We start from the raw sequence: 25,557 nt of genomic DNA on the forward strand, positions 1-25,557 counted from the left end.
TGGGAAGAACTGATTGACTCTGGAGTGCCTACCTCTTTAGCTTAAAAATAATAAGCATCTATTGATACCAGCTCTTTAGCTACACTGCCACCCATGCTCCCTCAACTCCTTATACAATGTCATCCCCCAAACTTGAGGCTGGAAAAGTCCCAGATCCCTCCACCTTGGAAGGAGAGAGCAATGGAAGCCCTCAGTGCCTTGGGAAGCAGGGCCTCTTTGTGGGGAAGATTCGCGGATAAGGCTGGCTTCTCTGAACCTTGATTCTTCTCTCCTGGGGTTAAGATCTCTATCAGGATTTTTCTCCCCACCCTACCATGTGGAGTAGTGAGGGCTTTGAAATCCGATTTTTCCTCCCTAGCCCTAAGCGTGGTGAGTGAACACCCCATGGACCTGTGCGTGGGCATTGGGGGGGCGGGGGGAGTCACCTCAGGGTCAATGTCAAAGGAGGGTGGGGACAGGGCTCTCTGTTTCCTGGGACTTCTGCATATTTTCTTCCTCCATCCAGTATCCAAGGGGTTGTATCTCCTACTGTTTGCTTCCTTGCTTGCTTATTAGCTGTTTTCCCCCTCTTTAAAAAATGTTAGCCTACAGGATTTGGAGTCTAAAGTGCTCAGCTTGAGTTCTAGCTCTGCTAGGAGTGGGATGTTGGACAAGTCTTGAAGGGTCTCTGAGTTCCCAAGTCCTCATCTGTAGAATGGGGATGATAATAACACTTACCTCACAAGGGTGTTGGGAAGATCAAATGAATTCAGCAAAGGACCATAGAAGTGTCTATTGTTGGCACTGGTTATTAGGAACACTCTCAGACTTCTCTTCCTCAGGCTGTCTCACTGCAGCCTCCAGCCTTTCTTCAGAGAAAAAATTATCATCCTTTCTTTTTGAGGAAGATTAACCCTGAGCTAACATCTGCTGCCAATCTTCTTCTTTTTGCTGAGGAAGACTGGCCCTGAGCTAACATCCGCGCTCATCTTCCTCTACTTTATATGTGGGACACCTACCACTGCATGGCTTGACAAGCAGTGCCATGTCCGCAACTGGGATCCGAACTGGCAAACCCCGGGCCACCAAAGCGAAATGTGCGAACTTAACCACTGCACCACCAGGCCAGCCCTATCATCCTTTTTGATCAAATATCCCAGAACCAATATAAGAGTCCCCAGAGCCCCTTAATAGGCAACTAGAGCTGCTCACATGCATGTACATTTGCACACACACACACACACAACCACTTCCCGGGCCAGCTCTCCAAGCCTGGGCCCTGAGCCTCCTGCACACCCATCCCTGGGCTCAGCGGATGTGATGTTTCTCCTGGCCCTCAGTTATCCAAACAATCCTCATCCCCTCATCCTGCCTCAGGCTCATTTTAGAGGCAGTTTAGTTTAGATAAAAGCAGTTTTATCTATTTCACCTCCAGCAGTAGCCCTGGCACCCTAACCCGCTGCCTCAGTGTCTCCTGCCAGCCCAGCTTCCCCTTCATCTGCTGCTGTACAGAGACCTCTTACTTTCTCACTTGGCCCTTGTGGAAACTACTACCATTCACTGTCATCATTCCCACTTTACAACTGAGATGAAATGTTGAGCCCGAGGCTCTCCGGATTGGGTGGGTGAGGGGGCTGGAGCTGGATCTCAGCTTTCCTTTTCCTTTCCTCTGCACGGCCTCCTCCTCCCTTATGGCCCTGCCCTCCCACCCCGCCTGTCCCAGGTGCTGCAGTGGGTCTCGGGCCCAGGGGAGGAACAGCTGGCGAGCTTCGCTGTGCCCGGGGACTCCCTGTCTGCCCTGCAGGAGACAGAGTTACGATTCCGAGCTTTCAGCACTGAGGTTCAGGTGAGAAGGGGGAGAGGGGCAGGTGAGCCGAGACATGTGGGGAGGAAGGGGGAGCCTGACTGGGACTGAGCACCAGGTCTGAGCACATCCTCCCTTCTGCAGGAGCGCCTGGCCCAGGCGCGGGAGGCCCTGGCCCTAGAGGAGAACGCAGCCTCCCAGAAGGTTCTGGATATCTTTGAACAGCGGCTGGAGCAGGTGGAGAGTGGCCTCCATCGGGCCCTGCGCCTACAGCGCTTCTTCCAGCAGGTGTGTACAGAGCCTCTTCCTTCTGCGCCCACCATTGCCTCTGTTCTGCCTGGAGAGGCTGATGGGGTAGTTGTTAAAAGCAGGGACTCAGGAGGCCATCTCCTTGGCTTTGACTCTTGACTCTGCCACCTACTTGCTGAATGACCTGGGAGAAGATGCTAAACCTGAGTGTGCCTCAGTAGGCACCTACCTCGCAGGGCTGCTGTGAGGATTATATAAACAATATATAGAAAGCACTAACTACAGAGCCTGCTACTTATAAATTCTGTATAAGTATTGGCTATTCTTCCATCTAGGCTTCTCTTCTCCACCCAGTTCAGACTGGCATGGTTAGGCAGTGATGCTGGGATAGTGAGGGGAGGTGTTCTGAGAGGACTGGGAGGGTGATGGGCATTAGAAAGCCATCAGCGAAGGAGGACAGGAGCTGCCATTGGGCAGCATGTGGGAGCGGCGCATGACTTCACTCCCAACCCCTTTGGCCTTGTAGGCACATGAATGGGTGGATGAAGGTTCTGCACGGTTGGCAGGAGCAGGGCCAGGTCGGGAGGCAGTGCTGGCAGCGCTGGCCCTGCGGCGGGCCCCAGAGCCCAGTGCCGGCACCTTCCAGGAGATGCGGGCCCTGGCCCTGGACCTGGGCAGCCCAGCAGCCCTGCGGGAATGGGGCCGCTGCCGGGCCCGCTGCCAAGAGCTGGAGAGGAGGATTCAGCAACAGCTGGGAGAGGAGGCGAGTCCACGGGGCCACCGGCGACGAAGGGCAGACAGCGCTAGCAGCGGAGGGACCCAGCGGGGCTCCCACAGCCCTTCACCCAGCCTCAGCTCCCTGCTGCTCCCCGGCAGCCCTGGACCACGGACAGCCCCATCCCACTGCTCCCTGGCCCCCTGTGGGGAGGACTGTGAGGAGGAGGGCCCTGAGCTGGCTCCAGAAGCAGAGGGCAGGCTGCCGAGGACCGTGCTCATCCGAGGCCTGGAGGTCACCAGTACTGAGGTGGTAGACAGGACGTGCTCACCCCGGGAACACGTGCTGCTGGGCCGGGCCGGGGGGCCAGACGGGCCCTGGGGAGTAGGCACCCCCCGGATGGAACGCAAGCGAAGCATCAGGTGAGAGCCCAGCCCAGTTGGTGCCCAACAGGCAGGCCCACCCACCCAGCAGGAAAAGAACACGACACTCTTGGGGGTGGTGACTCCCTCCCATGCCTGGCCCCTCTGCCACTCCATGTTGTACCCACAGTGCTCAGCAGCGCCTGGTGTCCGAGCTCATTGCCTGTGAGCAGGAGTACGTGGCTGCCTTGAGTGAACCAGTGCCACCCCCTGGGCCTGAGCTGACCCCTGAACTGCGGGGCACCTGGGCCGCTGCCCTGAGTGCCCGGGAGAGGCTTCGCAGCTTCCATCGGACACACTTTCTGCGGGAGCTTCAGGGTTGTGCCACTCACCCCCTGCGCATTGGGGCCTGCTTCCTTCGCCATGTGAGTGATCCTCTCAAACTTCTTCCAAGTCCTCTCCCTTCACATGTCTCAGCCCCGTCCACGTGTCCCCAACCCCCACCCTCAACCAAAATATGCAGTCCAAGCTCCTCTGATTCTACTCAGCCTCTGTGCCTGGCCTCCACTCTCCCCATGGAAGCCTGTCATTCCCTAGGCAGACTTGTGCTCCCTGGTGGCCTGTCCCTCTGGGTTGCAATGAGGATGCAGGGGAGGAAGGGGAGAGGCTTGGCCTGCAGGGCCTCAGCAGGATGGCTGACCTCTTCCCCACTGCCACAGGGGGACCAGTTCAGCCTTTACGCCCAGTATGTGAAGCACCGACACAAACTGGAGAATGGTCTGGCTGCACTCGGCCCCCCGACCAAGGTAACTTTTCTCCAACCCACATGAGAAGGGGAGGAGCCAGGAAGACCTAAAACCCAGCCAACCTCAAAAATCTTTCCTGGATATGCCCAGGAACATCGCCTACCAATAATCCCCCAGAATTGCTGAGGGTGGGACAAGCACTGGACTGGGAGCCAGGTGAGCCTGGGTTCTTACCTAGTCCACCTGAGGGCCTTTGGGCAAGATTCTTAAGTCTTCTCTGCCTCTGTTTCTACATCTAGTAAATGGGGGAAATATTCACTATATCTAACTCACAGAGTGCTCTGAAGATCAAAAGACCTCACATCAAAAGATGTAAAAGTGACTTCAAAAGTTAAAAGCCAGTGGGGCTGGCCCCGTGGCCGAGTGGTTAAGTTCGCGTGCTCCACTTCGGCAGCCCAGGGTTTCATCGGTTCGGATCCTGGGCACAGACCTAGCACCACTCATCAAGCCATGCTGAGGCAGCGGCCCACCTAGCAGAACCAGAAGGACTGACAACTAGAATATACAACTCTTATGGAGAGAAGAAGAAAAAAAGAAAAAGAAGATTGGTAACAGATGTTAGCACAGGTGCCAATCTTTAGGGAAAAAAAAGTCAAAAGCCAGAGACTATAACGGATATTTGTATTCCTCTTCCATTCCTCTTCAAGATATAGAGGATGATTGAATCTCCTGCAGGCCTCTTACCTGCTTTCTTTCTAGAGGAAAGAAAGGGGAAAGTAAGGTTTTTCGCCTTACTTTTAGGTGTATCCAGGCTGGATCCACCCTTAGAAGCCTGAAGTACCACCCACCTTCCCGGCAGAGCTCACCCCCCACTGGCTCCAGCCCCTCTTCTTATCCCTGCCTGTCTCCTTCTCAACCTAGGGCTCCTCGGAGGGTGGCCCTCACCTGCCCCGGGCCCTGCAGCAGCCTCTGGAGCAGCTGGCCCGGTATGGGCGGCTCCTGGAGGAGCTCCTAAGGGAAGCTGGGCCTGAACTGAGTTCTGAGCGCCAGGCCCTTGGGGCCGCTGTGCAGCTGCTCCGGGAACAAGAGACTCATGGCAGAGACCTGCTGGCAGTGGAGGCAGTGCGTGGCTGTGAGGTAAGGCCATGGCTCCAGTCACTCCAGCTCAAACTGCCTAGCCCTGTGGCCTAAAGCATGGGCTGGTGACAAGAGAACTAGATACAAGGTTAGAGGGTCCCAGGCTATAATTTCTGACCAGCTGGATGGCCTTGGTCAAGTCAATGAACTTCACTGGGCCTCCGTTTCCTCATCTATAAATAAAGAAGCTATGTCCTGCCCAACATCCCATGATCCTACACATGCCTGTGCTTTCCTATTGCTTTCCTAATTCTTAGCTTTCCCTATCTATCCTGCACTTCCTCCTGCATCTCAACACTCAACACCTACCTTATTCTCCTCTACCTAGTCTCTTTCCAGCCCTGAGGTTCCAGAACACCTGGGAAACCTACCTCCACAGGGATAGACCTCTTTCCCCTTTAATTCTTTGCTGATTCTCTTCCTGGGACAAAATGGTGCTTTGGTCCCCAACATGCAAAGGCTTCCCTGTGGGAGGCTGTAAACCCTACTGTGCAATGTACCTTCTGACTTCAGAGGCAGGGCTGTGCTGCTGGGCCAGGTGTGCTGGGCATGGTGACCAGTGGATGGATGCTAGGCCAAGGGCTTCCATGATTTCCTGATCCTGGCTGAGAACACAGTGCATTAGGCCCCTTGCCCTATACATCCCATTTTTACTTTCTGTAAAATATATACAAAGGGCTCCAGGGCCAATGACCTTTCCTTTTCCTTTCCCTAGACAGATCTGAAGGAGCAGGGACAGCTCCTACACCGGGACCCCTTCACCGTCATCTGTGGCCGAAAGAAGTGCCTTCGCCATGTCTTTCTTTTTGAGCATCTCCTCCTGTTCAGCAAGCTCAAGGGCTCTGAGGGGGGGTCTGAGACTTTTGTTTACAAGCAGTCCTTTAAGGTACAATGCCTGGAGTGAGAAGGCGGGCCGGGACAGGAAGTTGTGCTCTTCTTGAGAACACAGGATGTTCTAGAAATTCAACCCCAACCCAGGTTCAGAGTCTGCATCATCTAGAGCAGGATTTGGCCTATATTCAAGCATCAGGCTAGGGTGTTGGGGTGATAGAAGTCCCTGTCATTGGTCTACCCCATGGAGTTTTCCTTGTCATTCATGCAGGAGACTCATGTGGCATTCCAAGCCAGAATGGAGGAGGACCTTTCCCATTAAGAACGCACATGCCTTTTGAGTTAGGAGTGGTTCCTGGGGGGTGAGGAGAAAGAACATTATATATATATAGCTTAACGTGATGGAACTGAAGAACCCAAGAGGACTGGTATCCAGATAAACATCAATAGCAACCTATAGTCCTAGATCAGGCAGTGTGGCATGATTCTAAGGGTTTCTAGACTTTGTCCCCCTATACTAGTTCCAGGTCTTCAGGGGGGAGTACTGTATAAAGAAAAAAGCCTAGGTTTGGAATAACAGACATGGGTTTGAACGCTCTTTCTCTAATAATCTGTGATAAACCCTTGGGCAAGCTGCTTCATGTCTCTGTAAATTATGGTTGTTAGGAAGACTAAATGTAGAGCAGTTGGCACATGGTAGGTGTTGAGCAAACATTTACTGAACATCTACCAGATGCCAGGCTAAGTGTAAGTGCTTTTCCATGTGGTACCATCTAGCCAGGACTCACTCGGTCTTTACCCACTCTCCTCTGCTCTTTCTCAGACTGCTGACATGGGGCTGACAGAAAACATTGGAGACAGTGGGCTCTGCTTCGAGTTGTGGTTTCGGCGGCGGCGTGCACGAGAGGCATACACTCTGCAGGCAGCCTCACCAGAGATTAAACTCAAGTGGACAAGTTCTATTGCCCAGTTGCTGTGGAGACAGGCAGCCCACAACAAGGGTACCGGGCAGAGCCGGGGAAGGGTGTGCTTGCAGTCAAGGTTATGACAGAATGATAGCTGGGGAGTGTGGAGACGCTTGGGAAAGCAAGGTGTAGGGTGGAGAAAGAAGGACTTACAAGAAGATTCAAGATCTGACCTGAGAGAGATTGCTGAGGTAGAAATTAGTCAAAGGGGTACCAGCAGGAAACAGGAAGCTGGCAAATTTCAAGGAAGCAAGAGCAAATGGCTGGGCAAGAGAGAGTGTGAGAGAGAGAGAAAGAGAGAGAGAGAGAGCTCACTGGACCTGGGTTCTGGAACTCACTTGCTGTATGAGCTGGACCAGTTTGTTTTCTTTTTAATCCTCTGAACCTCATTCCACACATCTGAAAAAGGGAGGTAATATCTACATCTTAGTGTGATAAGGAGGATTGAATAGAGTGATATGTGTGAAAACACTTACTATAAAGGTATGTAAAAACCTGAGTTTGCTGTTAGTGCCCGAGATAAAGGGAAGAAAGTGAGTATTAGAAGAGAAGCTGAGCGGCTGGGATGCCAAATGGGCAGGATGCAACATACAGGAGAGAAGAGACAGATGTCTGGGGAGGAAGTCAAAGACCACCATCACCATCCATGTCATGACAGTCAACACGAAGAGACACCAGAGGAAAGAGAGTTGGGGAGAAGCAGAAAGAAGAGTCTCCCGTGATGGTGCTAGGGCTGGAGCAGAGGAGGGGCAAAATGAGGTTGGTAACATAGTCTCTGTTCCCTAGAGCTCCGAGTACAGCAGATGGTATCCATGGGCATTGGGAATAAACCCTTCCTGGACATCAAAGCCCTTGGGGAGCGGACGCTGAGTGCCCTGCTCACTGGAAGAGGTGAGAGCCAGACTGCTGGGGGGTGGCCCCCAGAATTCAAGATCATGAGAGTGAGGGTACCGTAGGGAGGTGTGGTGAAAAGTGAGGAAGGGTAATGAGTGGATATGTCGTCCCAGAAACTGTGGGACTGACTGGGAGACCCTCTATGAGACTGAGGGTCATTTCAGGGAGCCAGGAGGGCTTTTCCACACCAGCACCCCACCCCCCCACTCCCCACTCTCTGCAGCCGCCCGCACCCGGGCCTCCGTGGCCGTGTCATCTTTTGAGCATGCCGGCCCCTCCCTTCCCGGCCTCTCGCCGGGAGCCTGCTCCCTGCCTGCCCGCGTCGAGGAGGAGGCCTGGGATCTGGACGTCAAGCAAATTTCCCTGGGTGAGGCACCTCTCAAGGGGTGGCTCCCAAAGCTGGGTCATGGTGGTGATGTTTAGGCTGCTTGCTGCTGAGCAATTTCTTTTCTAGCCAAGTAGCCCAGTTGCCATGACAACTATGTACAGCTTTCCCATTGCTAAAAGAGCCTTCCATCTGGTTGCTAGGATAATGCTTACAGCAGCCTGTTGCTAAGAAGCACTTCCTCTGTACCTCTCTCTCTAGCTCTCCTTGGGTTTCTATGGAAACTGCCTCAGCTTCCTGTTGTACCCTCCTGGTTCACCACGGCAATCCTTAGTTTCCTGTCGCTTCTTCCCTGGTTGCTCTAATGATGCTGCTGACAATTTCCTGCCTCTTGGTAGGGGGGTTCTCTTGCAACTGGATTGCTATGGTGACTCACAGCTTCCTGTTGCTATGGAGCTTTTTCTTCCCTGATGGAGCAGCTTGGTTGCTTAAGGTAATCTAGAGGGGTTCCATACCCTGCTCTCACCCTAGCTTCCCCTCTAGCCCCAGAAACACTTGACTCTTCTGGAGATGTGTCCCCAGGACCAAGAAACAGCCCCAGCCTGCAAACCCCCCACCCTGGGAGCAGCACTCCCACTCTGGCCAGTGGAGGGATCTTAGGGCTATCCCGGCAGGTAAGTCCCTGTACTAGGGCTGGGAAGGGGTGATTTCATCATCCACTTTCTCGGTGGGCTCTTCTGACCATTCAGCCCATGGGGGGCAGGGGGAACCAGTGAGCTCTCAGCAAGGCTACAAGTTGGCTATATTATCCAGTCTGCCTTTCTCCTCTCCCTCAGGCCTGGCTGAGAGGCGTCAAGGTCAGAAGTGAAAAGGAATCTTTAACAAGGAGCATAGTGCAGGAGTGGATGGAAGGGGGAGAATACCAACGGCCTGGTTTGGATTTGGATTAAATCAGCAAAATTCAGGAACTTTAGGAGGAAAGAGAGGTGAAGTGACAAGCTTGGAAGAGAGAGGAAATATAGGGAAGAGGTCATTTCTTATCCTGTAAATTCACAGCAGTTTCTCTCCCCTCAGAGTCATGCCCGAGCCCTGAGTGACCCCACCACGCCTCTGTGACCTGGGTGAGTCAGTACCCACTTTCCGCCACATCCAACACTCCTTCCCTCTTGCATGTACCGTCCTTCCTTCTCCCAGCTGAAGTTTCTTCCCTCTCCCAACCCACCTCCCTCTTCTTTCCTGGCTTCTAGAGAAGATCCAGAACTTGGCTACAGCTGCTCCTCTTAGTGCAGTTTGGGCTGGGATGGCAGTGGGACATAGTGGAGGACTGGAAGAGCATTGAATTCCTTCCCTCTGCTTCCTGGACAGAGGAGGTCAAAGGACCAGCACGGTTCCCTGCTACCGCTATCTCTAGCTCTCCCCAGCTAGGCGCCTTCCTGCCAGAACCAGAGTGGCCACACGTGCTTGCCTTCATCCCTGGGAGGTGGGGAAATTATCCCTCATTCAGTCCTTCCCCATCCTGGGCCACTACCTACTCGCAGGACCCTGCCCTGTGTCAGACTGTGTTCTCCACCTATTCCCGGCCCCAACTCTCCCTGAGAAGACTCATCTCTGCCAGGTCAACTGTAGTTCCTGGTGACTCCATTCTGGGCTGTCACAGCAAACAGAGCTATGCAAACCATTAAAGGAGGGTGGGTGGGGAAGTGCAGACTTTATATATGTAATTACTGTTATTCTAATACTATTGTTATATTAAATGTATTTACTCACATTCTGTCTCTGAAGAGCAAGAGCAGCCCTCTGGGTTGAGATGATACTAACTCAAGCACTTCCCCTCACCCAACCCTTAACTAGACACAGAAAATAAGACCGAGGCTACAGGGAACTCTGCACCCCTTACCTGCCCAAAGCTGGGCCTGGGCCTAGGAAATTGTGCCTCTTCCACAGAGGCTCCTGGAGGCTCCATGCACCCTTTGAAGTGCCTCCCCTCATGCTGCACCCACTTCTGGAGGCTGAGCTGGTCATAGTCGAGCTGGGATCCAGCGAGCACACTCCAGCAGTTCAGACCACAGAGCTTGAGAATCCCCTAGGCTACTTGCTAAATGCTCATTCCTGGGCCCCACCCCAGAGCTACTGAAGCCGAAGCCTGGGGGTAAAGGCCAAGATTCCGCATTTCTTACCAAGCTCTTTGGAAATTACTAAGTGCCTGAAAAGGTGACTATTTCCTGGACAGAATGGCCCAAGGAAGAGGACAGGACATAGGCAGACAGACACAGTGCCCTGTGCCTCAAGACACCTGTTTATTGGGGACACAACTCTGCGACAGGGATGACAGGAATCGTACCAAAAATAGCGACGTCTACAGGGCCCCTGAAGGGGCTAGAAGGGTACAGTGCCCCCCACCCCCACCCATTGTACAAAAATAAACTCTCACGCCTATGGACCAGCAAAGACTGGCAGAGCGGCTCCTCAACAGGGACACAACTGTTCTCTGCCAGCCCTGGGACCCCGTTCTTTGATGCTCACCCCTGCCACTTCTAAGGCACTGTGACTCTCCCCTGGGCTGGGTGGGTACCGCCCGCCCACCCTCCTACACCCTCTGCCCCCTCCACCTCTGGTCCGCCTGGGGCTGGGATGTGGGTCCCATGCTGCCCCCTGCTGGCTGCTCTACCCAACTACCTCTAGCGCTCCCCCGCTCCGGCGGGGTAAGCTCACTAAACTAACCGCCCCTAAGAGAGCTCCCTACCGTTCTTGCCCCCCCAACCCCGCCTCGCCCGATCTCGACAGCCCGGGGGACTCCTCCCCTTCCTGCGAAGGACTGGGAGGGGTCTCTCCCGATGGTCCTCGGGCATAGGGCGGGGATGCGTTGGCCTGGGGCGGCCGGCGGCCCCGAGCCCGGCGGCTGTGGTGCACTTGCAGGTGCAAGGCCATGAGCTCGGGGGCTCCAGTGGCGAAGGGGCAGAAGAGGCATCGGTGGAGGGCACCCCCCGGCCCGGCCTCGCCTCCTGGGCCTGCCCGCAGGGACAGGTCCAGGGGTTCGGCCTCACCGCCTCGCCCGTTGCGCAGGGTCCTCCCGGGGCTGGCGGGCTTCCTACGGGACCCCGGCGCGGCACCGCTCGAAGGAGGCCGGGGGCTCGCCGCGCCCTCCACCCAGGTCGCAGGCTGCGGAGCCGGCTTGGCTCCTGGCTGCTGGGCCGAACCCCGCTGGGAAGGGGGCGGCGGCTCTGGGGGCGGCCCAGGGCCAGCCCCGCTCCTCTGCTCCCGGTGGTGGCGCTGCAGGTGATATTTGAGCGAGCCGGATTGGGTGCCCGCGTAGTCGCAGTGCGGACACTTGTAGGGGCGCTCGCCTGGAGAGAGGGGTTGCGATAGGGTCACAGAGTCACGATCACTGCCCGCCCCACCCGCGTTTCACTCCACGTACAGACCTCCTCAGAGCAGGAAGAAACACTGCCCCTCCCAACCCGTCTGATTTAATAAAGCAGCGTTTCCCAACAATCTCATCTGGCCAATCTGAAGGCTGCCAAACGTCATCTCTACGGCGTTTCCCTTAGCCCTCTCACCTCTCTTCCTGCCCTCCAGTACCCTTCCCACCCCAGAGGCTGCCCCCCTCACCTGTGTGCACTCGTAGGTGCACTTTGAGGTGATGCGCTGAACGGAAAGATTTTCCGCAGAAGGGGCAATCCTTGCCGGTGGCCCCCCGGTTCCCTTCAGGCCGGGTCCCTCCAACTAACAGCCCATTCTCTTCTGCAATACACACGTTAAGGAAAGTCAGAGGGACCATTTGCCCTAAACCTATCAGGGCCATACGCCCCCACACCCCATAGGATTGCTTCCCCTCTGGGCCCAGGAGAATACAGTACGTCTGGGGGAACCGGAGGGGTTGGATTTGTGCCCTCAGAAAGTGGTAAAGCCTGTGGGGGTAGGGGGAAGCGAGAAATAAGACAGACCCTTTTTAAAAGGAGATAAGAGCGGAGTGGTGAAGTCAGAGTGGGCCCTGGATGCAGAAAACCTGGGAGAGAGGAACGTCCTTACGTACCCTGCGTCGCGGTGGACCTTGCGTGGGCCCCCGCGGCAGGCGCAGAGTGCGGCCCCTCGCCTGGGCGCGGGTGCAGTGAAGCCAGAGGGCCCAGTGCCCTGCTCCGAGCCCAGGACTCCTCCTCCGCCTCCACCACCTCCTCTTCCTCATCTGGCTCCTCGGCACGGTGCCGGCGAGCCCGGGCCGGGAGAGCAGAGGGCAGTGGGCGGAAGCCTCCGAAGCTGCGGCCAGCCCCAGGCTCAGCGCCCTCACCATTGGGCCGGGCCTCACCAGCTCGAAGGCTCAGGTAGCCCAGGAGGCTTGGGGGCTCACGGCGCTCAGCCGGGGTGGGCGCCGGGGCCAGGAGGAGTGCGGGGCCCAGTGGCTCATAGGCCAGCAGGCCCAGGTCAGGAGGCTGAGGGGCCCGGGCAGGCCCGGAACCAGGCCCCGGGGCACGCAGTGGGCCCAGCTTGCTGGCATGCACCTTCATGTGGTTCTTAAGGAACCAGGGCTCCTTGAAGCAGCGGCCACACACAGGACACGCATGATCGAAGGAGGCCTTGTGCTTGCGCATGTGGCCCTTGAGAAACCAGGACTGTGTAAAGCTCTGGCCACACACTTGACACCGGAACTCCGGAGGCGCAGGGGGCTCCTCGGGAGCGGCAGGAGCGGGGGCAGGGGTTGCCTCACGTTCAGGCTCCGCCTCCGGCTCGGGCACCGATCTGGGTTCAGGCTGGGGTGGAGGCTGAGACTGGGGTGCCGCCGAAGTGGCCGCCAGGGGGCGCTCAGGAGCTCCGTGGGCCGTCAGGCTGTGGTGCAGCAGCTCCTCCTCCTGGCTGGAGCCGAAACTGCACAGGCCGCATTTCCAGGGCCTGTGCAGGATGTGCAGGTGGCGTTCGCGTTCCGCCGCGGTGCGAAACTTGCCTTTGCAGAAGGGGCAACGGAAGGCGGACGACGAAGGAGCCTGGGGCCGCGCCAGGCTCTCAGTGGCAGAGGTGGCATGCACGCCCCCTGAGCTTCGGGCTCTCCCGAGTCGGGCCTCGCGCAGTAGCGCGCGCTCCTCCAACTCCAGCAACAGGCGCGCGGCGGGGCTACGCGGGCGCTCGGGCTGATGCGTGCGCAGGTGCGAGCGCAGCAGGGCCCGCTGGGCTGCGCGGTGGCCGCAGTGCGGGCACTGGAAGGCCTGGGCGCCCGGGTGCGCCCGCAGGTGCAAAGCCAGGATGGAGTTGAAGCGGAAACGCTTCCCGCATACAGGGCAGGGAAAGCGCCGTTCGCCTGTGCGACTCTCAGACCAGCCCACTGCTCCCATGCCTGGAGACCCGGCGCTCACGCCTGGCCCGTTGGAGTAGCGCTGCAGATCCAGTTCGCCGTCGAAGGCCGGCGGCGACGGCGCTAAGTGGCCGCCCGGAGCACGGGGACGTGAGCCCTGTGGAGAAACACGTGAGGAGAGCAAAGGATGGAGAAGGGAGAGCTGTGGTGGAAGCAAGGGCAGAGGGCCGGAAGAACCCCAGGGAGGGTGAGTTGGGGCCTGAACCAAGAACACTGGATGCCCATCCCACTCACCTCGGGGAAGTTGGGGGATGAATGGGAATTGAGCTGTTGGGACCACAGAGATAACTTCTAATAACGGGGGTCAGAGAGAGAGAGGTGAGGGGAGGGAGTACAGTTGTAGATACTTGCAGGTTCAGGCCAGAGCTTCACTCACCTCCATGGACCCCCTTCACATTCTTTGGTTCTGGGGAGTGCAGGGAAGAGGAAGAGGAAAAGCTGCTAGTGAAGGCAACAGGTGCTGCAGAGCTAAAGCAAGAGAGACAGATTTGGAGGAAAACATGAGCCCTAATTTTCAGCAGTGGAAAGAGTCACCCCCAACCCCAGACTCTTAGCACCTTGTATTCCTGAAACCTATCCCTTCTCCTTCCTTGCATCCTGAGACAGGAGGGGGCTACTGTCTTCAAAACGTGTACTCCTTGATTTGCCAAGCCCACAAGGCTCCCTGATAATCCAGAGTTCTTCCCCCAAATTATTCGTTTGAAATGCCTGGTCCAGAACAACCACCACGGCCCCCACCCCCACCAACTCCCCCACCCCTCGGGGTGGGGGAGACCATCATAGTATACCCCTCTCTCATTTAGGTTGCGATGTATAGTTTGATGAGCAAATGGGGTGGGCTTGCCATGCTCCCCAGTTGTCCAAGTGAGACCAGTTGCTCTCAGACCCCTAACTGATCAGCCAGCCAAACATCATTCCAGGCTCCACTGTCCTTCCTTCTGCCCTTACCCTGTCTTTCTGTCTTTCCCCTCATTCTCCCTCCCTCTGCCTGGATTCCTGATCCATTCATTTCCATTCATTACAGAGACTCATTCATGCATGGGAGAGAAACACCTCCCAGCAGCAGAGAGTCTGGAGACAGACAGAGGGGGAGGGGCATGAAGGGGGAGAGAGCCAGAGGGAGAGGGAATGAAGAGAGAGTTGGGGGAGGAGTGGAAGTTCAGGGGCGCTGCTGGCCTGGGGAAGGGGTTAAAAACTGCAAATACCAGATAGGATTCATCCCCATGTTTCAAACCTTGGAGCCTGCAGTTTGATGGGGCATCTCAGCCCCTTTGTCCAGGGCTGTTCCGAAGCAGGCTTTCCTCCTCTCTGCAGGGGAGAGGCTCCCTCACACAAGAGGAGGATTACACTGGCTCTGAGCTCAAGAGGCTGGAGTGAGGGACGGGGGGCGGGGCTGGGCCATCTGCACAGATAGGGGCTCAGCACATGCTCTGGGCAGGAAAGGGTTAAAATTCTCCAGGCTAAAATTCCCTGGGCCTGGGATATGCAGAGCTCCAGTTCTGAGGAAGGAGAAGAGCACTGAGAGGAAGAGGATTGGGGGGGGCGGGGGTCGACTCTCCTGATGCTAAGCTGCAGAGGAGGTTAGCATTAGGACTTAGACGCAACCCCAGAATTAAGATTCATGGAAATAGGCCTAGGAGAATGACCAGAAGTCGTCCAGTCGACCTTCCTGCTTACATATAGAATTGTATCCATTCAAGGCTAGATGAACATGGGCCTAACCTATTTTTTTGCCTGAGATAGAAAGAATATTTGAGATGTAAAGAACTTCCTTACAATAGGCATTGTGAAACTGAAATGGGTTACTGAGAAAGTAAAGCATTACTTTGCTTACGGATCTTTAATAGAAGAGAATTGGGCCAGGAGTCAGCCCTGCTTATCAGCAAAGAGAAAAGGCTCTGGAGGTCCAAGCCTTCTTTAATGTTTGACATTTAGTGGATGTGATAAGACTCCATGAAGGAGCAGGTACCTGTTACATGTGGAATCTGGGTTATGGGAATTTTATTAACAGGAGGTTAATTAACAAAGTGTCCTTGTCCTAGGGTCACTAAACATCCTCCACCACCACTTTTAACATTTGTATTTCTGTAGCTCCAAATTAGGGCATCCACTCTCATCTTCTAGATCTCCAAATAAACCCCTTTGCTGGGCCCAAGAACCTAGCCAGGCTCTCTGAGTAGTGTCATGAAAGGTGAATTTGAGTAGGACTGAGAGGCGCAAGGCTACTGGGGCCCAGTCTGACCACTGATAGCCCTTCAACCTTCAGTAAATCACTTAACCTCCCAGTTTACTCATCTGTAAAATAAAGGGGTTGGACTAATTTATATTGATGGTGGCTTCCAGCTCAAAAGTTTTGTGGTTCTGAGTGAGAGGACTCTCTGGACCCCAGAGAAACGTGAAAACAAATGGTCATCCCTTCAGTACCATGGAGAGTGCAGTGGGCTACCAGAGGAGCCACTTTGGCCACCTCAGTACCATAGGCAGAGCTATGAAGTGCTAGAGGGGCCACGTTTGCCATTTTAGCACCACAGATAAGGCACTGAGAGAAGCTGGAGGATTTTTAAAAATTCCTATCTGGGAATCATAGAACAAAAAAAAAACCAACAGTGGTACCACAGGGATTATTTTAGCCTTTTGGATGTCACTGAAAATAGATAGATGTAATAGAAAATAGATGTAACTAGAAGAATTTTAATTAGCTGTAAGGAGTGTCCTGACAGTTACAGTTTGTACATCCTGGAATGAGTTACTGAGGCACCGTATTTGGGTCCATCACATTCTGTTGCTCTCCTGGGGATTCCCGGAACATCCTGGTGTACAGCCAATCTGGTATATTCAGAGGAAGCAGATGGTGGGGGAGGAGGGGGGAGGCTGGGAATACTGCATGGTCATAGCTGACTAACCTATGGGCACATACTCTGATTCCGAGAAGATTCTAGGGCCCCTAAAACTGCCTGTAGGATAGGAAGCAAAATACCTCATGGGAGGCTGACCTCATTTCCAAGGCAAGTAGAGTAGGAATAGGGCAAATCTTTCTTCCCCAAAACAAAACAAAAATAAAAACGCTGTTTTGCACATAGCAGTTTCCAGGATGGAAATACAGTGCTATACAAGAAGGCCCAAATTGAAGCTGAATTCCCGAGCAGGGAAAGTTTCCCCTTTGATTTTGTTTTTTTGACTTGAGGGGGGCCTCAAATCAACAAAACCCACTGAGAGACCCTTCTAGGCCTGGTCAAGATTTCCTGAATCATCTCCACACCAAACCATGCCCGATCCCATGAGTTTTTCTCAATAGGAGAAAACACTGACAGGGCCCAAGATCTATGAACTGGCCTGGAACCCAGGTCATGCATGTATTGCCTATGGGCAATAATCACAGAGTTTTCTACAGTCAGGCCCTAAACACCATCCACGAGACTTAGCCAGACAGTAGCACTGACCTACTTTCCACCCCAACTGGGAATCGGGGGCTATATTGCCCTTATTTGAGTTCTGTAGGGATGCAGGGCCAGGGGTAGGGATCAGAAATCTTTCCAAAGCAACAGGCCAATTACATTTAGGTGCTAGGAGAGCAGGTGGAGAAGAGGGTGGACGATCAAACCTTACTGAATACAGAAGGATGGAAGGGTTGGTGAGCAGACTCTTGGACAAAACAACAGCGACTGGTACATAAATGCATCTGTTGACTGGAGGACCACAAAGATTGTCCCTCAAGCCTTGTGGTTCAAAAGTTTTTAGGGTCAAAGTGTACGGGGTAAGGGTTCAGGACTTCTGAGCTATAGTTGTGACTAGGTTTTGTCTCTGGCCATCTTTGATATTTGTTGCTTTTCCCTCTGTTGAGAATCCTACACCTCCCAAGTCCACTAACAATTATGATGAACACTGCACTAGATGGGGTTAAAAGGAAAAGGAGCTTCTTAGGTGGTCTAGGGTCAAGACCACCTTTATTGCTCAGACATGCCAGCAGTTCACTTTTATGCTCTCTTCTCCATGGCCCTCTGAACCGCACTGCTCAGGTGGCCCCTCCAAACTGACTCCTCACCATAGCTTGCCCACCTTTTAGACTGAGTTCTTGGTAAAGCCTCCTTCCCTCCGTCCTCAGTGTCCTGAGTTGGGGGCATGGACCTCAGTCATGGACTTCCAAATGTACAGGAGGTGATAGGAAGGTACACCTGCTCACCTACTGCCACCCCACCATGGTGAATCTTATCCCAGAGGCATGTCCCAACTTGACCCCTCTTCTGAAAGTTCTAGAAGACCTGGATTTGGGGGAGGAGGCATGTGGCCAGCCCTAAGTCCCCTAAACTGGAGCTGACCCTAGAAAGGTGAAAGTCTTAGCACCCATATGAACCTCAGTCCTCAGATTAGGGGGGTGGGGTGGGGGGTGGTCAGGACAGCCTCTAGGAAAATCTCCCTCCCAGAAGTAGGTTGGCCAAGTAGGGCAGGACCTGTGGTCCTGCACAAGAGGTTCTTCCCGCAGCACCCCAGACCCCTCCCGGGGAAAATAAGCCAGAAGGATGATGGGGGGCAGGGTTGGGAGATTGGGAGGCCAGGGCTCAGCTACCCGGGCCGGGAGAACAAAAGCTGAGTTGCAGCCGCCTCCGCTGCTGCCGCCGGCCGAGCTCTTTGTGACACTTTGTTTGGGACGCAGAGAGGGAAGCACCCCCCATCCTCTCCCCTCCCCCACCCTCGCTCCCGGAGAGTTTGGGTTCCTTCCCCCTCCTCCATCAGCCCTACCTGGGCCGGGGGGCGCTCACCCACTCGGGCTCCCAGCTCGGCCGCCCCGCACCCCCAGGCCCCTCGCGCCCTGCCTTCGGGCCCCTACAAAGACGCCCACCGCCCCCCCCCCCACGCTGGCCTTTCCCCTTTGGTGTCCGCTTTCCCGGCTCCCCCACCTGGCCCCCCCCTCCCTCGAGGCCCCCCTAGCTCTCCAGGCTTCCCAGGCCGCCGCCCCCACCCCGCCCCCCCAGGAGCTCTGGGCGAAGTTTGCTTGGGGCCGAGCCGGCGCCCCTCCCCCGCCCCCGCCCCCTGCACCTGCTCCGAGCCGGGCGCGCGGAGCGGGCCCCCCCTCCGGGAGGGGGGGAGGGGGCCGGGGGCGGGGGCCGGGCGGCGGAGGGGGGGCCGGGAGTGGGGGGAGCGGCTACTCACGAGCCCCGGGCGGGCGGCGGCGGAGCGGGCGGCGGCGGCGGCGGCGGGCGGCGGGCCGGCGGCGCGGGCGTCAGCGTTACGTGGGGCCGGGGGAGATGCGCCGGGCCCCGGCCCCCCCGCCCCCGGCCCGGCCCCCGCCCCCTCCCCGGTCCCCCGCCCCCGGCCCTGGCCCGCATTGTGTGCGGCGGGAGGCGGCCCGGCCATTAGCATGCGGGGGGCGGCGCGGCGGGGCTGGGAGCCGCGCGGGAGCGGGAGCGGGGCTCTGGCTCCAGGGACAGGGAGCAGGGGACCCCGGGAGCCGCGAGAGGCGGCCGCCAGGGGCGGGGTGCGGGCAGTTTGGAGACGGGGGGCGCTGTCAGAGGGAAGGAGGGAGGGAGGGAGCGGGGGTGGGGCGCACAGACGATTCCAACAGGAGACTGGAAGAGATTTTGAAAGGTCATCTCGTCCTTCCCCCAGCCTCCAAGCAGGACTGCCCCTCCCACCCTAAACCCGGACATACCAGGGAAGGAGTTGGCTCTGCCGCTCTTTCTGCCCCAACATGCACAGACTCGGGAAGTTCTTCCTGGGGTTTTATCTCAAAGCCTCTCCCTTACAATTTCTGTCTCTCTTTTTGGGAGGAGGAGGGGCGATTATAGAGATAGTTAATGTCTGCCGTATAAGAAACATCATTAAAGTTACTCTTCGGTCCTTTCTGTTCTTGATAAACAACAATTCCTGCTCCTTCCTCTCGAATTCTATTTTCCATTCCTTAAGTCACTTTAACGGCTCTTCAATACAACAAATATTTACTGAGTGCTTACTAAGTACCAGGCACTATGCTCAGAGCTGTGGGGGATGAGCAGACGAGGGGGATGCAGTACCCTCCCTCGAGGAGATTGTAATCGAGACAGGGGCTACAAATTTGTGAGTAGTATATTCAGATTTAGTCAGTATTTACTGAATGCCTGTTCACATATTTAATAGTATATAATCCTTCCAATAACACTCTGAAACTAGTCTGCACTTACAGGTATGGAAAATGAGGCTAAAGAGTCTCTTTCCATTGGCCTACCAACTCGGAGATCCTCAGGGCAAGCCTAACATCTCACATTCTGTCAGGCCAGCACCACCAAATACAATTAAAGTACATGGGGATCGAAGAGGGAGTAGACACACAACAGTTCTCGGAGTCCCTTTAAATGTGATTCCCACTCACCAGGAAAGAAGATGGACACAATGCTCCGGTGAGTGTTGGCCCAGCACTGAGCAGGGCAGAAGTGGCTTACAAAGAAAGCTACTTGCCTTCCAGGCCCCTGCCTCCTGGTACTAACTCCCAGGGGTCTTCTGGCTCAGTCTTCTTCTGTCATCAATAATAATAATGATAATAGCCACTAACATTTATTGAGCACTTTGCCAGGTGCTGGGCTGAGCTGATTCATATGCATTTTCTCTTTTAATATGTACTCAAGGCAACCCCTTGAGACTGGTATTATTAACTTCCCTTTAGAGATAAGGAAACAGAGTGATTAAGTAACTTGCCCAAGGTCACCCAGGTAGATCTGGGGTTTTAACATAGTTCTGGTTGCCTCCAGGCCTCAGGCTCTACACCAAGATGGACCTTTCCTATTTTTGATCCTTAGAATATATATGTTCTTATTGTAGAAACAGATGTCCCCCGCTTAGCATCTGAATAAACCCTTTAGTATATGAGCATCAGGCACATCAGTATGACTTCATTAACACCACTAATTGTCATTAAGCACCCACCATGAGTCAACCCTTCACAGTCATATTATTAGCCCCCTTTTCATCACTCAGTTTGAACAAACTGAGGTTCAAATAGATAGAATAATGTATCCAAGGTCACACAGCTGGGAAAGTGGCAGAACTGCGATTCTGGTGCAGGTCTGCCTGGCTACAAGGCAACTTCTATCTCTCAAAAATATTAATTGTTGCAATAGTGTCCTTCCCAAGACTGGCCATTTGGGGACCATCTTCTATACATGTCTAGCTGAGGGTTATCACTGAGTCAAAAGCAATCCCCACTATAAATAGGGCTCCCCATCCACTAGTCAGCGTCCCATCCAAAGTAAGTCCTTCAAGAAAGGAAGACGAGAAGAGAATTGTCCAGAAAGTGAGAGAAGGAAGCCAAGGGAATTAAACCTTGCCTGGTCTTGGGACAAAGCCGCAAGTGGTAATGACAGTGGACCAATCCAGACAGTAATATGGGATTTCCCTAGGGAACAGCAAGTAATTTGAGGAGGACACCAAAAAAAGAAGAAAGATTAAATGGAAATGGGGGGACATTGGGGCCCAGGGTGGTAGTGTCCGTGGGGATGAGGTGAGTGATCAGAAGAGGGACCCATGATTGGCAGAGGTGGGGCAACAAGAAATGGGAACAGAGGGCTGGGCATCTTGTAGAGTGAACTGAGGCTGGTGTCTACCCACAGCCACTCCTTGGATCCTTAGGCCCTCATGGGGACCTTTGCCCCACCACACCCCAGACCTGACAGCGTGTCTCTGCCAGGACAAGTTTGTTGTCTGCTCTGAGCTACCAGGCCCTGCCAGGAGCTCCAGGCCCAGCTGTGTCCCATCCCTTTGGAGTAGCTGCTTCAGACTAGGTAGGTGTGAGGCCCTGAGCTTCAGCTGGATATTGGAAGTGGGCCCAGGAGCAGCAAAAAGAGATGTTGCTGCATGTCCTGTCTCCTGATAGGTGCCATAAGGCATTTTTCTTGGCCTAGGAAGCACTGAGCTCCAGTGGTTGAGGGAACCATGGAGGAGAGAGCTGGTCAGCAAGAAGAGGAGAGACGCAGCCTTCGTCTGGAAAAGCTACAGCACTGGGCGAAGCATAGGCAGAGTGGGCACCTCCTGGTGCTGGCGGTGAGGCCAGGCTGCCCCACCCCAAGCTTCAGCACTTCCACTTGTAGCCCAATTCAATTCCATTCATGTTTAGTGAGCACTTACCATGTGCCTGAAATTGTACTAGGCTCTGAGTGGGAGGAGGGTGGAGGAAGCATAAAATAAACAAGGCAAGACCCTTAATCTCCAAGTAGCTTCTATCACCTTGGGAAAACAAAGGTAAGTAAGGAAACTGTGACATGAGGCAGAAAAAATTAAATGATATCCTCTCCCTTCACTACCCTTAATTGATTACTTTCTGCCACCATGCATTGCTCCCAATTGCTGATCTCTGGAAGAGGAGAGGTTGAGAGGGGGGAAGGGAATCCCTGACAGTTCCCCCAAATGCCCTGCATCTGGCCTCCAGGTGAGCCAGCTATGGCTGGCAGTAGCTGTGGTGCCCTTTGCTGTCTCAGTTGCTTGCCTGAACTCTGCTTGTCACATGGCCACAGCACTGCCGCTTGGGCCTGGAGCATTGGTAAGACCCACCACAAGGGAGGGTGGAAGGTCCTGGGGGCCCCTCCCTAATGGGGCCAGAGCTCACACTTGCCTTTCTCACCATTCAGGGACTCCTCACTGGGACTGTTACCCTTGAGCTGCGCAGAGCACCCCGCTTCTGGAAGGTGAGAGGGGAAGAGAATGCATTACTATTCTCCCACTGCCCAAAATGCACACACACACACAACCCCCCCTCAGCCCAGGAAGCGGCTCTCTAAGTGTTGACTAATCCTGTCAGCTCTCTGGCCCTCGCTGGCCTAAAAGATTGAGGAGGGAAAGCAAGAAAGTTGGAGGGCTGATGGCCCTGTTTGGAGGTGGAGGATTAGGAGCTGACTTCTGTTTTCAGCTAGGCTGCAGGTGGGTCTTGGGGTGCCAATGAGTCCCCTAGGCTGGGCAAGGCTGAACTGGCTCACTGGCAGGTACGGGCCATGATGATATTCAACACCTGCAATCTGATCTTGGGCTTCATAGCAGTGGTGGTCGAAGTGATGAAGACAGCCTTGGGGCCTGCCTCAACTGCCCCCTCCCAGGTACTGGTGAATAAAGGAGAAGGTGGGAGGATGAGGAGGCAAGAGAAGATGGAGAAGGAAAAGGGAATGGGCAAACAGATACTGGGTCCCCTGGAGCATCCTCAGCCCTGTCTACCTACAGCTGGCCGGCTTGCTGGTGCTGGAGCTTAGTGCTGAGGCCTTCACCCTAGGAGGAGTGCTGGTCTCAGCATACTCCCTATTCCTGTTAAGCCAGAGGAAGCCAGGATGCTGCAGGAGCCAGAGTCGCCACTACCAGGAGCTACAGGAGGTATTGAGGGCTGGGAGGAAAGTATGGAGTGGCTATCTATCATTTTATTTTTTCACTGGCTATCCTGGTCAGCGGCACTTACGGGAAAACAAGGGAGCAGGGGGGAAAGGAAGGAGTCCTAGACTGAAACTGATCGGTTTTCTGGCTTTGGACATTTCTCTCCTAGTTGTGGCTAAGAAGGAACTGGGTAGCTAAATGGTTGGGGCTAGAAAGGTGGGAGAGCATTGGGAAGCTGCCTAAATATTGGAAGGGCTGTGGGAACACGAGAAAAAATGGGAGAGGAGGAGGAAGTTGCTTCTAACTGGGATTCCTCCTTTCTCATCCCTACAGTTTGCTCCCCTCACACCTCTGTCTGGTTTTTAGGGTCTCTCTGAGTTGGAGGAAGTTCCTGATTTGGAGAATGGTCCCAGGGTGGCCAGCACAGCAAACGGAACAAATGAGTGACCTGGCAAGAGGAAGCAGACAGGTGCTGCTCTCCTACCCTGCGGGAACGTTCTCCAAACCCTCCTGCACCTCACCACACCGAACTCAGAAGCTAGAGGGGGTCCCTTGAGACCTACATGAAGTCCGGTGGAGTGCCTTCGATTTTCACTCAGACTAGGCCCCTTTCTAGACTCTAGACCGGAGTCTTCCCTCACCTCACCACCCTGCAAAGCTGCCTTCTTGCAGGGTATCCTTAAACCAACTTTCAGCTATACCCACTTCTTCCCTTCCATCCTTACACTCCTTCCTCACCGCTTCCCCATACAACTTCACATCTGCCTCATCTCACTATTTCTCTTCCTTCCATCCTTCACAATCCCATTCACTCCAAGCCTGGTTCTCCTACACACCTACTCTCTGAAATTAATTCATGGGTGCTTTAGTTCTCTCCCTTCCATTCAGTTGCTTTCTACTCTAAAGGAGACTACAAGTCCCAGGATGCCCCGCTGCCCCGTGGCCTGCTGGGAAATAAAGAGCCTTCCCTCCGCGGTGGGGGCGCTGTGCATCTGCTGAGTGACGCGAGGCGCTGGAAGTCGGGGCCTAGCCGAGAGTTTCCTCGGACGCGACCACTGGCCCCGCGTGCAGGGAGGAGCGGGGCGGGTTATTCTGCGTAGGGGCGCCGCCATCCCAACCACGGCAACTGAGACCTGACTATGGATCAACACCTTTCCCTCTGGCAGCTTCGGAAACGGGCAGGGGCTGGGGGCTGGCCCTTGGCAGAGCTGGGGTTTCCCAGATGCTGTTGACGCGCCCCCTCGCACAGTGCCCAGGTCCAAAGTCCTGAGACTTGGAGCGCGCGCGAGAAAGGGGTTGGCGATGATGAGTCAGAAACCCAGGGCCGTTCTCGTCCCCCTCCCCCGAGGCCTGGGCGCCTGAGGAAGACAGGCTCGTTGGGCAGACGAGTGGACCGGGCAGGAAGAGGGAGGGACGCGGCGGCCCGACCCAAGACTTTCCCGCCTCTTGCGAGCACGCGGGTGTAACAAGCCCGCCTTGCCGCCACCCTTTCTCTCCAAGGCGGGAGCGGGACTGCGCAGGCTCGGCCTCTCGGCAGCCCGCCGACCTTTGATCCCCGCTGCCGTCAGGTTGCTGAAGTCTGGTTGCGCTCAACCCCCACCGCTTATGACCTTTGCAAGTGTGCAAAGATGACAAGCTCAGGTGGGCTGGAGAAAAGCCCAGGAAAACTAGGAGACCCAGTAGCACCAGCCGGGCAACTTACTAGCCGCTGGAGAAACTAGAAATTGACCCAGCTGGAATACTAAGAGAACTCACCCCAAATTCACATAGTGCCCAGGACGGGTGTGCGACTCACACTCATTTTTGTTGCCACTTGAGAAGGCTTCTTTCCCTAGAGAATGCTGCTTCTCCGGGCTTACCCAAGCCCAAGCACCAGTGAGGAAAGAGCGCAGCCTGGCTGCCTTGCCCTGACATTGCAGTGGGGCCAGCGGCAGCTTCTTTCTGTTTGTGACACCTTGGGAGTGGTAATAGTCGCCCTATGACAAGGTTGTGTGAGAACTAGTGGGTGGGGACAGTTCTAGGATTAGGCTCTGGAATGGAGAAAACAAGATCTGGGCCTCCCCTGTCCCCTCCTCCTTCCAATCTAACCGCCTGCGTAATGGAGAGCTCAAGTGTGAAGGACTCAGAATAATTTTCCTCAAAGTCAGAAGGTGGTGGTAGATGAGGAAGCTGGGGGCAAAAAATCAACAATTTGCTCTCACTGACTTCCAGATAAGAGCAACAGCTTTTAGCGATATGATCAGAAGTCTAGGAGTTGCATCTAGTTCTTAGAGAAGTCAGTGACCATGCAAGTGAACCTTGTGTCAGACAGGTTCAGCTAGGCTATGTTATGTAACAGTGCCCAAATCTCAACGGCTTAAAATCACAAAAGCTTCTCTCTCACACTGCATGTCTACGATAGTCTGGCAGAGGGCTCTCATCATAAGTTATTCAGGAATCCAAGCCATGGAGCTCCACCATTTTGAGATCCTACCGTGTCACCATGAGGATTAGAGCGCCCCCGTCCCACCCCCTGTGAAGTAAGAACGAAGAATTGTTCCCGCTGGCCTGGTAGCATAGCCGTTAAGTTTGCGCGCTCCACTTGGGTAGCTGGGCTTGGCCGGTTCGGATCCTGGGTGCGGTCCTATGCACCACTTATCAAGCAATGCTGTCGCAGGCATCTCACATATAAAACAGAAAAAGATGGGCACAGATGTTAGCTCAGGGCTACTCTACCTCAAAAAGAAAAAATGACAAGAATCGTTCATGGGCTTTTAAATGCTTTTGTCTGGAAAGGACACGTATCACTTCTATTTACATTTCATTAGCCAAAGTCAGTCATATAGCCACACCCAACTTCAAGAGGGCTAGAGGAGCAATCTTTTCATATGCCAGGAAGGAGAAGGAAAGCA

General features: G+C 54.8%; 3 protein-coding genes across 23 annotated transcripts in view; 2 read left to right on the forward strand and 1 right to left on the reverse strand.

The window, feature by feature from the left end:
* ARHGEF40 (Rho guanine nucleotide exchange factor 40) overlaps positions 1-10,455 on the forward strand; it is a 19,017-nt gene extending 8,562 nt beyond the window's left edge. For 2 of the 15 annotated variants that reach the window (XR_011529907.1, XR_011529911.1), the window contains exons 12-25: positions 1,703-1,825; positions 1,928-2,071; positions 2,559-3,169; positions 3,300-3,534; positions 3,829-3,915; positions 4,777-4,992; positions 5,708-5,878; positions 6,647-6,824; positions 7,575-7,679; positions 7,906-8,049; positions 8,551-8,681; positions 8,844-8,993; positions 9,082-9,128; positions 9,255-9,775. Coding sequence is in view for 9 of the 15 variants with exons in the window: in XM_070585076.1 (XP_070441177.1) it covers positions 1,703-1,825; positions 1,928-2,071; positions 2,559-3,169; positions 3,300-3,534; positions 3,829-3,915; positions 4,777-4,992; positions 5,708-5,878; positions 6,647-6,824; positions 7,575-7,679; positions 7,906-8,049; positions 8,551-8,681; positions 8,844-8,957 (2,259 nt within the window). In the remaining 6 variants the exon portion in view is untranslated. Of the gene's footprint in view, positions 1-1,702; positions 1,826-1,927; positions 2,072-2,558; positions 3,170-3,299; positions 3,535-3,828; positions 4,072-4,190; positions 4,456-4,776; positions 4,993-5,707; positions 5,879-6,646; positions 6,825-7,574; positions 7,680-7,905; positions 8,050-8,268; positions 8,515-8,550; positions 8,682-8,843; positions 8,994-9,081; positions 9,776-10,237 lie in introns of those variants that run through there. The other 13 variants (XR_011529916.1, XR_011529918.1, XM_070585095.1 and 10 more) reach the window with 9 other exon arrangements.
* On the reverse strand, positions 10,264-24,618 carry ZNF219 (zinc finger protein 219). 7 transcript variants are annotated; one of them, XM_070585205.1, is made up of 5 exons: positions 24,462-24,618; positions 13,725-13,816; positions 12,041-13,445; positions 11,617-11,748; positions 10,264-11,351 (listed from the first exon to the last, which is right to left on the reverse strand). In XM_070585205.1, the coding sequence occupies exons 2-5, from the start codon at positions 13,728-13,730 to the stop codon at positions 10,747-10,749; spliced, it is 2,148 nt and encodes a 715-aa protein (XP_070441306.1). In that variant the 5' UTR covers positions 13,731-13,816; positions 24,462-24,618; the 3' UTR covers positions 10,264-10,746. The 7 variants fall into 7 exon arrangements, with proteins under 7 accessions (XP_070441306.1, XP_070441269.1, XP_070441280.1 ...); XM_070585168.1 differs by having other exon boundaries at positions 24,422-24,616; XM_070585179.1 differs by lacking the exon at positions 24,462-24,618 and adding an exon at positions 18,996-19,205.
* On the forward strand, positions 20,926-23,657 carry TMEM253 (transmembrane protein 253). Its single transcript, XM_070585393.1, has 7 exons — positions 20,926-21,096; positions 21,217-21,355; positions 21,741-21,851; positions 21,940-21,996; positions 22,291-22,401; positions 22,523-22,669; positions 23,033-23,657. Exons 2-7 carry the CDS (start codon positions 21,248-21,250, stop codon positions 23,111-23,113), a joined length of 615 nt encoding a protein of 204 aa, XP_070441494.1. The 5' UTR covers positions 20,926-21,096; positions 21,217-21,247; the 3' UTR covers positions 23,114-23,657.
* Positions 24,619-25,557: the final 939 nt, after the last annotated feature.

The sequence above is a fragment of the Equus przewalskii genome, chromosome 1 (genome assembly GCF_037783145.1).
Source record: "Equus przewalskii isolate Varuska chromosome 1, EquPr2, whole genome shotgun sequence".
NCBI lineage: Eukaryota > Metazoa > Chordata > Mammalia > Perissodactyla > Equidae > Equus > Equus przewalskii.

Excerpts from the sequence above, each read along its gene's own strand:
- TMEM253 (XM_070585393.1), top strand. The coding sequence starts at position 21,248 with ATGGAGGAGAGAGCTGGTCAGCAAGAAGAGGAGAGACGCAGCCTTCGT. Across the intron at positions 21,852-21,939 it reads CGCTTGGGCCTGGAGCATTG|GGACTCCTCACTGGGACTGT; the intron begins GTAAGACCCACC and ends CTCACCATTCAG. Across the intron at positions 21,997-22,290 it reads GAGCACCCCGCTTCTGGAAG|GTACGGGCCATGATGATATT; the intron begins GTGAGAGGGGAA and ends GCTCACTGGCAG.
- ZNF219 (XM_070585205.1), bottom strand. Across the intron at positions 11,749-12,040 it reads AAGGTCCACCGCGACGCAGG|AAGAGAATGGGCTGTTAGTT; the intron begins GTACGTAAGGAC and ends TGTGTATTGCAG. Across the intron at positions 11,352-11,616 it reads GCACCTACGAGTGCACACAG|GCGAGCGCCCCTACAAGTGT; the intron begins GTGAGGGGGGCA and ends CCCTCTCTCCAG.